Below are 15,356 nucleotides of genomic sequence, written 5' to 3' on the forward strand. Positions count from 1 at the left end.
AAAATACATCTCGACTATTAAGTTTCATATCCATACTCAAATGGTGCTTTTTAACCTGAGTCCAATACAAAAGTTTGTGTGTGTGTGTGTGTGTGTGTGTGTGTGTGTGTGTGTGTTTCTGTGGACAAAAAGAAAGCAGTTAGGACTGCAGCTACAGTACTTAGAAATTTATACTGAACTCTCCAAAAGCCATGTCAAGCTCAAGTGTTTACCTGTGTTCATTCTCTTTGCATCCAGGTGATAAAAAGACCCAAGCAAAGGGCAATATGGAGATGCAATAGCAAGTACATTTCTATACCACTTATCAGTGCACTTAAGCACTTCCTAAGCGGTTTACAAAGTGTAAAGTAATTGCCCCCAGCAATTTGGGTACTCATTTTAGCGACCTTGGAAGGATGCAAGCCTGAGTTGAGCTTGAGCCCTATTTAGTATTGAACTTGCAACCTTAAGTTTTGTGAGTGAGTGGCTGCAGTACAGACATTTAATCACTGAGCCACCAGGGCTCCATATGGTTTCATAAGGCTTAACAGCTGTCACCGAATAGCAGCTTTTCCTACTGATAGCTGATAGCTACTGATCTTGGAAGAGTGTAGAAGAGTGTAGACATCACTGATAGAACTACACATTATGCCTAGGTCTACTGATGTAATAGGTATGGAATTAAAATACATTGGATGATGATGATGATGATGATGATGATGATGATGATGATGATGATGATGATAATGATGGCATTTTTTGTAGCCCGTGTGGGCCCTGCGGTGTCCCAAGGGCTGAAAAAAAGTCCTCAGGGACAGAAAAGGGGCACCTTGAAGCCACTCCTTCCAAAGTCAGCAAATAGCCACTCCATTTTTGGTCAGCAAAAAGCCAACTTTTCCACCTGCACCGTGGTCAGAAGCTGGCTTCATGATGCTTTCCTGGAACATGGTGTGTAAACACTGAGCCACCAGAGTGTCCATAGCCAACATCTGACTGATCAAAATGTTTCAAACAACTGAAGCGAACAAATTAACAATGAAATTCTGGGTGAAAATAGAGTTAAATGCAACATTGACTAAAGGAAATTGGACATTATTCATTAGAATACAATCGGCAACTTTGTTTAACTCAAAAAAGAATGCATTTTTGTACTCTTGTTCCTAATTAATACTTTTTTAAAAAAGTCAAAGTATTATAATGATGGTCATGACAGCTGAATCAGGACATACCTCAATATCTTTGCTTCGTGCAACTTCTTCAAAATTCTCCTGCTGCTCCAAAGTTTTGTCAACTTTATCATCCGTCATGCAGAAGCAACGCAAATTGGATTCCACAGCATCATTCATTTTGGCAAAAATTACAAACTTGGCCATATATGGAACACATATTAATTCCCTATAAAGCTGTGTGGCCAACCCAACAGTTTCGAGAACCTGATGGCAGTCTGCTAGCCAGAATCTGGGAAAATATAGGCATATAAAAGTGCTTGTTATTAGGTGATACAAATTCAATTCTTTGAGAGGTAAGTTAAAGAATGAATAGACATTCCACTTGGTTTCTATAACAAATTGATGAGTATTCCTGTCAAAACTTTACTTTATGTTGATCTGCACCTCCTGAAATATCTACTAGCATGATCAATGCATAATTCTTGGATTTTAAATCCATTTTCCAATTCTATTGCCCATAATTTGAGGGGGGGGGCAGGAAAAATGGTTCTACAGTAATGTTGAAGGTTAAATCTGTTGGAATAGGAACAAGATCTGTAACTTGAGTCATAGCATTAATGGTGAGCTACTGAGAAGATCTTTAGTTTGTGATTTTCTCCCTCCCTTTCTCACTCAGTTTTCTCTTAGCCTGTCTTTTGTTGCATTAAATTTTGTGTTACTTGCTTCAATATTGTTTATATTAGTTGACATATTTGCTATTCTCACTGTTCAGAAAATGTACTTTGCTTTTGTTTTCTATGATGAGGAAACTATTGTGAATAAAATTTAAGTATATACAGACCATTGACACAAATGACCTCTGCCATGGAGTGAGGGTTAGGTTTCATGATGGCACGTTTGGGAAATTTAGCCCCTTGAAAGTTAAGGGTGGGGTCAATAGGTGGTTGAACACAGCTGTTTATTTAGATAGACACAGCACCAGGCATTGTGAACATGCCTGCCACATTCTCCTCGGTGTTGTGTCTATCTAAATCAATTGTTGTGCAACCTACTACAGATTCCCCTCTTAACCTAAATTAAGCTAACTTTACCCAACAGCTACACACTCTGGCCTATCTGACAGATAGATATGGTTTGTGGTTTATCACACACTGATTGACACCCCCCTTCCAGGGCATAGGAAGCTGTTACACAACAGGTCCATCTAATTCAATGTTATCTACTGTGGCTGCCAGCAGCAACTCTCCAGGTTTTTGGGAAGGGTCTGTCCCTTCACTTTTTTTCACATGGTCTTTTTGACTTAAGTGGTCAGGGACGGCCTTCTGTATGCAGTAAATGTACATGCAAAGATCTTATAGAGCAATATGGGTCTTTATCATCATGATGTAGTCCCTTCCAGGCAACTCACTGTTATTCATAACCACAGAATTTGCATAATCTGTGGCTGGCAGAACATACATCATCAATAAGTGAATTACCTCCATTTGTGCCCATGACTGATCTGTGGGTTGGCTGTGCCTCATGGTCTGATGCAATTTAACTTGGGAGAATTTATAAAATCAATTCCTAAATGAGTGCATGTGAAATCTCGTGCAGATTTCTGACCTTCATTTTCATTTACTATCCAACCCCTATGTACACTGCACAAAAAGGCGTGCTGTATAACTTTAGTGTTTTTATCAATATGCAAAAGAACGTGTGCAATTAATAACCCTGGTATAAAGAATAAAGTAAAAAGCTGTGATAACTCCTCACGGCCAGTGGTTTTTACAATGGCTGGAAATCAAGAACTAAAGTATGATGGCCTGCTACTGCATCATGATCCTACTCTTCAGACACTGCCAAGCAAATATGAAATACTAACATCTGAAGAGAATTCAGATGGGGAAATTTTTGTAAGCACCTGCACTTCTGCATCTGTACTAAATGCCATATTTTTGTTCACATTCAATCTGCCCCAGTTAAAAGAAAGAAAAAGTCCCTGACATGGAACTAGATATAGTAAGACAGTACTGAAATAATTTCAATCTTTGTCATATAATATGCAAAACTTCATAAAACACAGTTTGCTTTGCTTTGGTTTTATTATACCTGGCTGAAACGTTGGTTGTAAAAGAGACACAATCGTTTACAAAGGTCAGTGGTGTGGTTCCTGTGATATCTTCCCACTGAGCTGGTGAAGTACCTCCTAGGAAGTAAAAGATGCACAAATCACATATGTCACAAAAAGACTTTCAGTTCTGCATAGGTCTAAAATTTTGTTTGATCGGGCTTCCACTTGGTCTAGGTTTTATTTGTATGCAACCAGGTGGGTTAAGATGCTGAGGCAGCCTTTTAGAGATATACAGTGAGTAAACATATACTTCATCATATACTGCCAGTGGGAGGCAGAGAGAAAGGAAGATAAGGCAGGGATGCAATCCACCCACTGACTTTAGTGCCACCCACTGCCAGTATCTGGCCCCCAAACAGATTGCCATTGAAGGAAAACAGCTCTTGATAAAAAGGGAAAGATATTGCAACAGAGGTCTAACCTGTAATACTACACAGTAGTCGAAGGCTGGGTGTTGTGTCGCCTTTGTATCCGTTGGTTATCCCTTCCCCTGATGGGGGTGGCACTGGAATTGTCATGGTGATTGGTTTATGGAATTTTCTTCTTCTTGGTTCCACAGTGACAATGGGGCTGAAGGTTGCTTTGTTGCCAAGGATTTTCTTGACTGTTTCATCTGGAACTGGTTGAGCCTATTATTAATGTAGAAAGGGAGTTAAACAAAACAAACAAACAAGCTTCATTTATATACCGCTTCATACCACCTACGCAGTGTCTAAGTGGTTTACAACTGTAAGCTAATTAAGTTAAGTTAAGATGTGACTTTTTTTTTGTTTGAAGGAAAAGCTAAACTGTTACTTCTTGACTTCTTGAAGCTTCTTGTATTAAGAACAAGTGCAATGTGTTTGTATTGAAACACTCGTCTACTTAGTTCTACAGGCCATCACTTCAGATCTTTAGAAACAGAATTTTGTATTTCACCTAATAGTTATATTACTGTTTTTTTGTGTATGTTGTAAAAGCTATGTGAATCCAAACTGACTTTTAAAAGTCTACTCTTGTTACGGCCATACACAGTGGCTTTTTGTCAGATGAGGGCACAAAGCCCCTGAAAGCATCTGCCTCTCAGGAGCTCCTAAAGACCCAGGAGGAGCCAGAGCCCTCAGAAGGGAGGATGATGGAGAGACTTCTGCAGAAGCAGCAGAAGAAGCAGAGTTGCCCCCAACTTCAATGAACAGAATGGCCCACCAAGGAGAAGAGTCCATACATAAAATGAGGAATTTTATGTATGGACAATTCGGCTAGTAGACCACAGCCTGATAAAGCTGTATCATCAATAGGAAGCAAACAGCATCTGGGAATAGTGCACCTGGCAGAATCAGATGCTGCTGAAACCAACCTATCTAGACTCTGTTTCTTGCTCCTTGGCTCCTCACTGCATTTGGTTCTATTGGTCTCTTATTTTGAACTGATTAAGAACCTCATCTGTGGTTACCTTGCCATTGATTGATGCACCACACGGGGGCCCAGTAAACCAAATCTTGGCCATTCCTGAGTTATATCCATGCATATAAATATTGTCTTGTCAATTTTCTCACTAAATCAGGAATTCAACAAAGTGATTTTCAAATACACATCCTAAATTGTGTGCATTTCTAGGTCATGTTCCCATGTTGTATATACATAGGAAGCATGTTTCGTGCACTAAATTCTTTGCTTGCACTGGGCCAAACCAGGGGAGATTTATTTCCTGACTAGGTTCAGACAAATCTTACCTCTGGTCTTCAAAACAATATGATATTGTTACCTGAAGGCCTACTCGTATTCGTTTCGTTAATGCTCCTTCAGGGAAAGATGCTTGGACACGAGGCACAGTTGTGCTGCTTAGGATGCCACCCTCTGGCCCAATCTGGTTGCTTTCTTGCTTAATTCGTGAAACCACTGCAAAGTACTGAGGGAAGTCCTTTGTAATAATTCTGCAGATACGCTTCTTCTCAAGTTCTTCAGCACTATCCAATTCTGTGTAAAACAAAAAAAGCCGTAACGTTTAAAAACCAGGTAGAAAATATTGCTGGCCAGAGATTATGACTGGACCTTTCTAAAAGAATCTTCAATATTTCTGCCCTTTAATAATTTTAAATCATCTGTAACCTAATAAAGTTAAAACAATGTAGACTAATGATTTCTGCAAGAAGTTCCTTCTGTTCCATTTAAAAACAAAAAAAAATGTATTGAGCCAAGCTAGGCTTAGCACTATGCTCTCTTTCAGGAAGAACTGAAGGGTTGTTGTTGTTGATGTGCAGGGTTCTACATCAACCCTGTAGAAGAGATCCATGTAACTCAAATAGCAAAATAGTACATTGTGAGCCTTAAATTAAATAATACTAACACTCATTTCCCCCACTTTTTTTCTGGTTTAATAATGGCTACTTGATTTCGATATATAGAAGGCTGTCTCCTAGCATAAATAAGAACCACCTAAAATAGGTGTGGACAACTTGTGGCTCTCTAGAAATTGTTGGAATTCAGCTAATATCATCAATAACCAGTATAGCCAACTGTAGGGCTGCCACTGGTTTTTGCCATCCAAAAATATCTGGAGTTCCACAAGCTGCTCCTCCCAACCTAAAAAGAAAACTGAAATTGATGACTACAATTTATATGAATAAAAGGAAGAGCATACAGCTCTTAAATTATATCTGTACCAGTTCTTGTTTGTTGCAGGGGCATGAGGGCTATGTCTCAGAATTCTTTAGTAAATATGTATGCAAAGGGATCTTGTAGCACCTTTGAGGCTAACTAAGTGAAAGATGTAGCATAAACTTTTGTAGACTTTGTCTAAAAACATTTTCAATGAATTTCCCGGGCTATGTTTTTTATGTGGGTTCTTTTTTTAAAGCTCTGTTCAATTAATAGAGTTTTAGGTATAACATCTAGTTCTGCCAGTAGATGGTGCTAAACTCTTGAAAACTATACATTATTTAATTTTAAAATGGAGAACAAACAAGGAATGGATGGTTGTAATTGATTATAATGTCCAATCAGACAACAACAAAGAAACAGTAATACTCAAGCTGCTCCTATACGTCATGAAGATGCCACCACTCTGATATACAACAATCACTGGTTCCACATCACACCACTTAAGGAAGGTTCAAACATGAGTAAAATTCTTTATTGGAAAATCCTGTCCCTTCCTATAGATACACAGATTGCATGGAAGAAATAATAACTGGATACTGCCAGTTGAGCACAGAGGCTGGCAATTGTTTAATCATGCCAATCTGAATAGCTACCAGAAAGCAAGACTTACAAGAAAGAGTCTAGCAGCACCTTTTTGTTTTACACATTTGGCATAAGCTTTTGTGGACTGACTCTATAAAAGAGGTCACAGGTATGAATTTGCAGGAACTGAGCAGAACAGTGGAGGACAGAGAATCTTGGCGATGTCTCATCTACAGGGCCTACATGGGTTGAGGTCGACTCAAGGGTGGATAACAACAACAACAAAGCCTCACTTAGCAAATCACCCAGAATGCTTTCACCTCAAGGGGTCCATGCTTGTGCAAAATAAGGTCACAAAAATATTCCAAAGGGAAACAATGGAACAAGAATCAGGAAGAGGATGAACTCTTTCTTCTGTTTCTTGAACAGGGACTTAAGCACATCTACAATTGCCTGTAGGCTGCACCTGGAGTATTCTGGCCCCAAAGCCCACCCCAAACCTGCTATGGGTTTTTAGTGAATGATAGATAGCTGCCTTCCCAAACAGTCCCTGCAAGCTGATCATTGCTGTTGCTGCAAGCAAGAGTTGCTCTGAGGTCAGAACAAAGTGTCCTCAGAGCAACTTGCACCAACAGAATAAATTGGCAGGGCAGGGATTGGCAGGGACCATGTGAAAAGGCGGCTGCCCATCATCACCATGTTTTGCTCCAGGCTTTCTGGAAGCCCCAGAGCCAAAGGTAAGTCTTTTTAATTTGAGTCAATGGGTAGACACCCCAAATTGGGTCTGGGCATTGTGAAAACAGTTTGTACATGATTCAGGGGTTTTGGGCCTGCATAATACAAACAGCACGCAATGAGCCTGGGGGGAATCTGGGATTTATAAGTAATGTAGACAAGCCCAAAGACTTTTTATCTCACTACATGGGTTAGTCAACTCCACTATGCAGGCATGTTCCTATTACAACCCAACTTTTGATTCTTAAATGAAAATGCATTACTAAGACAAAATTCATTGCCTGTAATTTTTGCAATTCTATTTCTTGTAGTCCTTTTGATTACAATCCTCAACTCACAAGAAGTCACCTAGTTCATGGGTGAACACCTTGCCCAAATCCATGGACCACACATGCCCACTCCCAGACCTAGGAGGGCCACACCTCTGCTAAAGTGTTTATATATTAATGGGAAAGCCATTATGTGATTTGTAGATTAAACACTTTCTCTTTTGCTTGGACTGAACAAATGCTTTTTATCACCATACCTGGATTAATCTGCTTATCTACAGTCATATGTCTTCACACTTCTCAACTACTGTTTATTAAATAACCACTATTATGGTATCATCAGTGTTTGTAGTTTTTGCATTCACTTCACATGCCTCCTCCAAGTCAATCATGAGTATAAATATCTGCCAAATGAGGCAACAGTTCATGCATCTGAAAGGGGCTGTGTTTCAAGTGAGAATTCTGGAAGTTGTAGTCCCCCCCCCCCAAAAAGTAGCTCATCCAAACACTGTCAAGAAGTAATAATTCAGAAGTTAAATGATCATAATGTAATCACCTCTAGAACAGATGTAGGGTAACAAGAAATACTACTTTCTTCTTGTAACCTTTTAACATGAGTGTCTGTAGGAGTGGTATGTGTGTTTTTGAAACTAGGTGCTGTAATTACATCATTTACATAGGAATGTGTGAAACTGTCTTATACCAGTAGTAACATTGGTCCATCCAGCCTGGTATATTTAATACTTACAGGCAGAGACTTGCTAGGTTTTGAGTCAGGAATTTTACCAGCCCTTTCTGGAAATGCCAGGGATTGAACCTGGGAAATTACACATATAAAACATCCACTCTAACTATGGAACTGCTGTATAACATTCTCTATATATGGCACAAACAGAAAGACAGAATATTTCTAACACACTTCTCCTTTAATCCCACTACTATGTGATCCATTATTTATCTATTATAACTTTCAAGCGTATAAAGCATGGAAGCACAAAGGGTATACAGATTTTCCCCCTACTAATACAAAACCAAAGCTAGGAGACCAAATCAAGACACATCTTGAAAAAATTAACACCTGATGGGTCCAGACAGATCAAGTTATAAATTTAATATAACTTCCCGATGTAAAACAACAACTACATTAGCAAGACCTCTAAGAAAATTTGAAGCTGAGTTAACTCAGCATGAAGATACCAGGCTATGAAGTAGTGTTAGAGACAATGCTGTCAACCATTAGAGAGAATTAAACAAATGTACTTCACAGACCGCAAAACAGATTTATATACGCGACTATATATATACGCGACTATAAGTTGAGAAATTTATGCCCTAAAATGGACTCCAAAAACATGGGTCTACTTATACATGGGACAATATGGTAATATTGCTTAGATAGTTCCTAGAAGAAGTGCCCACCCTTCCTTAATAGCCAGAGATCTTTAAACAGCTCCCCATTTGAGTCCCCACATGTGCTCTCCTCTGTGTGTGTGTGTGTGTTATCCCTCAGCCTTCCCTCGCAGCCAGAGCTAACAAACAGCTGGTGAGGCAAGGGAGAGAGAGTATGCCCAGGCTTGTACCCCATTTTGCAAACCATGAGCCTTGGAAATCCTGGTGAAGGGAAGAGAGAGAAAGAGGTTTGTACCCTGTTTTGCAAGCCACGAGCCTGGGAAATCCTGGTGCTGAAGGGAGGGGGAAAGAGAAAGAGAGAGAGTGTGTGTGTGCCAAGATTTGTTTCCCCATTTTCCATGCCCAGACTATGACCTCTGGAGAGGTCCAGAGAGGGAGAAGGAGGGAGGGAAGTGGTGATTTGTTTCCTGCTTTAGATCTTTTGTAACATGCCCCAGTGTTTGACTCTCAACTTATCCACGGGTCATATCAAAATGCATGATTTTGGTCCCAAAAACTGCCCTTGATTTATACATGAGGTCGACTTATACACGAGTATATACGGTAGATGATATAACATGGAATTTTATTTGGAACACCCCCCCTCAGTTAAAACCATTTCTTCACACACCTCAGAAAACATGTTAAAAAGCACACATAGATGGTATCTAACACCCCTCAAACTCAGCTATATGAACCAAAATGTACATAGTAACCTATTGGAGGAATATCAGGTCCTATTTATTTATAAGGTAGGAATGCCCACAGGCAGCAAATTATTGAAATGAAATATTCTTAATGACAAAGCTATGTTGTTGTTGTTGTTATGTGTCTTCAGGTCATTTCCGTCTTATGGCAACCCTAAGGCAACCTCATCACAGGGAATTCTTGGCAAGATTTCTTCAGAGGTGGGTTTCCATTGCCTTCCCCTGAGGCTGAGAGCATGGAACATGCTCAAGGTCCCTCACCCAGTTGGTTTCCATGGCCAAACAGGGATTCAAACCCTAATCTCCAGGGTCATAGTCCAATGAATATTCAGACACTACATCACACTGGCTCACTTTGTGTAAGCTATATCAGTAAGCAAACAATAAAGCACGTTCCAACAACAGGTCTGCTTTCAATCTCAAGCTGTAAGGAACTGATAGTTTTCTTATGTGTGTCTACATGTTTGGAAATTGTTCTCCACTGGAAAAACTTGAATAGTTTTTCTACTGGATGAAATTAGTAGGGAACTCAGAGAAAAGTTAACATCCAGCCTACTAGATGCAGGTAATGAACAGAGTGAGACAAAGTTTTATGCCATGTGACAGTATGTTAGCCATAATATGGACCTTGTTCTCTTCTTGATACGCATGTCAACATTTGGAAAGCCACTCTTCATTTAAAATGAGAACTTTGCAGAAATCAAAGTCAATGTTAGCTTTCTATTTCTTGCTCACAGAATGCAAAAGAAACCCCTTCATGACTATACAATTCTCATACATTATTTGTTCTAATAAAGGTTTTGTAAAATAAATAAATAAATAAAATGACACATTTCCGAACTGCCATTTCTCCAGCAGTCCAGATTTGCACTGACCAAAGTTTTAAGGGTACATACTTACCTTCATTCATGCCATTGAGTATTTCTGTGAGATTTTCATGCCTGCTGTCATACTGATGTTCTTTCCAAGTTTCTCCATTTTCACTTCGAAGCACAATCAGTTCTCTTTCCTTTCCTCGCATTGATCCAAAATGAGGGATTTCCACAATGACGGGGCTACACCAAAGAAAAGAAAAAGCAGAAGAAGCAATTGATATTGTACATGCATTTTTCAGATTGCTAAACATCCCTGCTCACAGTTCTCTATTTGTCATACAGTTAACAAGCACGCTTATAGGAGGAAAATGGTTAATAACTGGCAAAGCTACAAAACCCTTTCCAATTCAAATTGCAAGTGACTGTTTTCAGTGATCCACTCCAATTACACACTGAGATAAGCACGAACAGGAGTGCTGACATACGCCAATTTTCACAAAAACAAAGAAATTACAAAAATACATATATGCAAATAAAAAGAAAGGGTTTCAGCAGGCAAGCCAATCCTGTGCTTGGCTATGCATACACAGTGCCATGTGCATTCAGGGCTGTGTGTACTCAACACTTTTTAAGGTCAAAGTTCTGCTGTTTAAAAAGAATTTAAACTCTGTAAAAAGACTAGCTGAATATTGCAACTGATATAAGTTATGTAAATTAAATTAATTTGGCTAAGCTGAGTCAGTTTGTCTAGTCCACTCTACTTCTGCTTGTCATGGGAAGGAGAATATAGTGCCCAGATCCACAGAACCTCATTGTTAGAAATCTTATTGAACAAACCTTTGTCTTGTTTTTGGAGACATGAGCACAATTTCTCTTTCTCCCTTATCTCATTTTCTCTCATACTCATACAGATACACAACAATATATGGTTGTGTATCTGTATGAGTCCCTTATGCAAAGGGATCTTGTAGCACCTCTGAGACTAACAGAGCAAAAGACATTGTAACAAGCTTTCGTGGACTACTTCCTCAGATGCATGGGCAACAGTTCACTCTATGCAGCTGAGGAAGTAGACCAAGTGTATGAAAGCTCATGCTACAACATCTGTTACTCAATCAGTCTCAAAAGGATCACTTTGCATACTGATACTCCAGACTAACACAACTATGCCTCTGAATACATAACATTATTTACTTTGGGCTGCAGGTATGCTCAGATTTCAAAAAAGAAAAAGAAAATACAAAAAATATTTTGTATTTAAGTTATTTCATATGCATTACCAGGAAAAACTACTTTCCCCAGTTGTGGGGATTTTCATACTTCTTCTCCTTTAGTCTAATATAAATCTTTTAATGTTGAGTAGGATGGCAACAAGGTACAGATATAAAAAGGCTTAAAACTCCATTCCCTAACCATGGGAGATCTTATTACTTATACAATATCAATCCCTTTCTCATAGCCACAAGGTCTAGAGACTTAACTTTTTTAAAAAAGGAGTGGAGGGGGAAGAAGCACTGGGAATCTTAAGAAACTGAATGCACCCAATAGCACTATCTGCTTTTTTCTGCCCTTGCACAGAATCACAGAATACACACAGCCCTTTAATCAGTATCAGTGGGCAATGCACCAGCATAGGCAAAGACGGAATTAGATTCTAAGATGCAGAAGAGACACAGTCAGGTTTGAAGGGGGGAAAACCCACATCTACAATTTTCTGACATGAGACTTTTACGTTGACTTGGATGGAAAACATAACACTATTGTCTATTATAACACTGAGATGAAAACTTTCATGTAAAGGAAATATTGCAAAGAAAAACAAACACAGCCTAATATTATAAAATAATAACAGTCTTTATTAGAATCCAGTCCCACTGAATTCAAAGAAGTTCTCTCCTGAATAACTGGGTATTGAGCCCCAGTGCTTGGGTATCCACCTTCCTCTACCTTCTTTTGTGTGACTTCTGGGTGTTTTCTAAGGAAGGAATTATGCTAGATATTGATCAGATATGAGCCATAGTAAATTTAACCTTATGTATGTAAACATCTGCAAGTCAGAATGTCTTTATGTCAGCTTCATCGTATGGACAAAGAACCACCCCAGGTTCCAGAGATGATGCAGAAAGTATTAGGAAAGCTATTTAATTTGATTTTTGAAGAACTTTGTGTATATAAGTAGAAAACAGTGGAACTGAAAGTTTGCTTCATTCTGTTGCAACAAAACAGTAGTTTTATGTAGATGTAACATTACACAAGGCATTTACCAGATCATGCTATTTGTCCATCTACAATAGTATTGTCTGGCCTGACTGGGAGCACCTGTCCAGGGTTCCCGGCCTATCATCTTGGTTATTTAACTGGATATGCCAGGGATTTAATCTAGGACCTTCTTTATTGTTCCAAGCAGCTTGACATCCTTACCATTCCCACCAGGAAGGTATCCAATATCTCCTTACATGAGTGGTTGCAGTAGCAGCAGGAACCCAGGCTATGCACTACACTTGCAGGTTGCTACCAGACAAGGAGAGAGGCTTTCCTAACATCAACTAGCTCTGTTGACAGATGCCTGGTCCTTTAATACCTGCATCTGTTTGATTCCACAGAACCAAGGAATTATGGACGGGGGTGGGTGGGTGATGGATTGTTATTTTGTGTTGAAAATGCACAGCCATTTTCCCAAGCCACCCTCCCACTGTGCCTTGGCGCCAAGGATTGAAGAGCGATAAACATTAAAGAATCAGGTAGCTCTCAATAGAGTCTGCTTCTGCTTGGAGGCCAATGCAAGGCAATCTGAAATAACTCTTGTCAGTGGAATATTTTACTCTTTCAAAACTTAATATGATCTTGTCCAAGAGTGATCTGTCAGCTCAGAAGTTATTTCCTTCTCTGACAAATGAATCCAGAACCTTTTCTCTTTCTGAAGATGACAGTATGTTAATATTAATTGTGGATAGATTCAAACAAAAGTTTGCAATGAAGCAGGTTTTCATAGTTTAGAAACTATTGTATACACTCAACTATAAGTCGACCACATCTATAAGTCGAGAGCACAAAATGATGGATTTTGCTTTGACCCATGGATAGGTCGAGGATAAAGCTCAGGGGCATATCGCAAAGGATCTGAAGGATGAAGCCAAGCAAAATGTCAAAGAACTTACAAAATTCCAGCAGACATAACTCTTTGTGCTTACTCTTAGGGCTGGATGGATGAGAGAATGGGGGGGGGGGGGGGGTGTCAGTGTTTCCAGGGCAGATTATACTTTTGCTTTTCACTTGGGGATGGTTCCTTCTTTTAAATAAGAGTTAAGCTACAGTACTTACATTGACCCATGGATAAATAGACTCAGTTTTTTTGGGTCAATTTTTAAAATTTCTAGACTTATACATGAATATACACAGTAGAAATATTACATTTATAAGGGCAGCTGCTGACAAGAATTATTAACCATGCCAGCCTCTAATTTCCTGGATTACCTTTTGCAGATAAAGATGACTTAACCCAGTTTCTTGGGCCCACAGTCTTTGGTCTCCCAAACACCAGAAACACTTAGGTGACCCACTGCTCCAAATGCATGTATTGTCCCATGTAAGCAACTTTGAGTGATGTGCTGAAATCTATTGAGCTATATCCAGCTTAACTTGGGTCCTGAATTGTACAGATTTGCGGCAGGACAATGAATCTCTACAGCTGTATTCACACATCTCCATCTTATTAAAACAAGTGTACATAAAGTTACCTGACTGTGTGCCTTCAGGCCAGAATTACAAATGCATAATTTTGACTGGTTTGTGTGGGGGAAATACAATAGGTTCAAGTCTTTGTTTTCCATGCCATTCCTTAACAAGATGGACACTGTTTTTGCTCACAGGCAAAGAAAGCATTTGAGGGATTTCATCACAGAAACATAAGCATTTACAGATTCTGCACCTTTTAAGACACTTAAGCAGACAGTATCGTTAATTTCCCACAGAGGTTGTACATAGCTGTGCTCTATTATATATGGATATGCATATGCACATGCACATGCATATACATATGCATATACATATATGGAAGAAGAAGTACAAGAACAACTTGTCATATTTTGTATGTACATAGAACTTGGCCATGTAAACATCAAACAGCAAGCAACTGGCATTAACTAGGAGCAAGTATGGGTTTTGTCCAGTTCTTTGAATTTTTCCATTATGAATGAGAATCAAAAACAGATTGCAGTATTAGTATTTAACAGACAAATCCAGTTAATTTAATCACTCATACAGCCCATTGATTTCAATGCACATATTACATATATGATTTAAAAACATCCATGGAGTAAAAAGTGTTTAGCACTGATAGATTATGGGTTTTGTTTATTTCTGCAGACTGTCAATTGTTATTTCAGTACTATATTTGGGGATTTGTTCCAACATCTCAAAAGGAGATGGATATCTCCAATTCCACTTGCTTGCCTCATCTTTACTCACAACTCTCAACACTTGAAAACTATCTCTGGAATACAATCTTTGCAGGTGAATATATCAGATACTGTCTCTCTGTATAAGACTCACACAGTTTTTTTCATGAATATAAACAATACTCACAGAGAAGGTATTAAACAGGTATTGAACACAGGACTGGGAACAACATGCTACATTAAACTTCACTTGAATGCAGGCAGTCAAAATAGTAAAGATTTTAAAGTATGAATGTTATAATTCTCTGATTATTTTGTAATATAAATATATATAGATATATAGTCCACATTCATGTTTTGTTTTGCAACCTAAAACATAATTCATTTACAATAGTGTTTTCACCACTCTTATTCAACCAGATCATTTACTGAATTTTAATAAACAGGACCAATTCTGGTCACAGGGGTGGCCAAACTGCCACTCCTAGGCATTTCACGAAAGACATTAGATTTTAGTGGCATCCAGAAATGAAGTGCAGAGGCAAAACTCTGAGAACAACAGGAACCAAAGAGACACTCATCCATGCATTGGGCCTATACTCTAGTGTAGGGGGTAAGGAG

At 38.9% G+C, this 15,356-nt stretch overlaps 1 protein-coding gene across 10 annotated transcripts in view; it reads right to left on the reverse strand.

The window, feature by feature from the left end:
- The window catches only part of ANK3 (ankyrin 3), a 284,245-nt gene that overhangs the window by 38,652 nt on the left and 230,237 nt on the right, over positions 1-15,356 (reverse strand). For all 10 annotated transcript variants that reach the window (XM_042458759.1, XM_042458766.1, XM_042458765.1 and 7 more), the window contains 5 exons: positions 10,424-10,578; positions 5,006-5,217; positions 3,683-3,890; positions 3,240-3,336; positions 1,209-1,437 (listed from right to left, as the gene is read on the reverse strand). In XM_042458759.1, coding sequence (XP_042314693.1) covers positions 1,209-1,437; positions 3,240-3,336; positions 3,683-3,890; positions 5,006-5,217; positions 10,424-10,578 — 901 coding nt within the window. The remainder of the gene's footprint in view (positions 1-1,208; positions 1,438-3,239; positions 3,337-3,682; positions 3,891-5,005; positions 5,218-10,423; positions 10,579-15,356) is intronic.

Source organism: Sceloporus undulatus, chromosome 3 (genome assembly GCF_019175285.1).
Source record: "Sceloporus undulatus isolate JIND9_A2432 ecotype Alabama chromosome 3, SceUnd_v1.1, whole genome shotgun sequence".
Classification (NCBI taxonomy): domain Eukaryota; kingdom Metazoa; phylum Chordata; class Lepidosauria; order Squamata; family Phrynosomatidae; genus Sceloporus; species Sceloporus undulatus.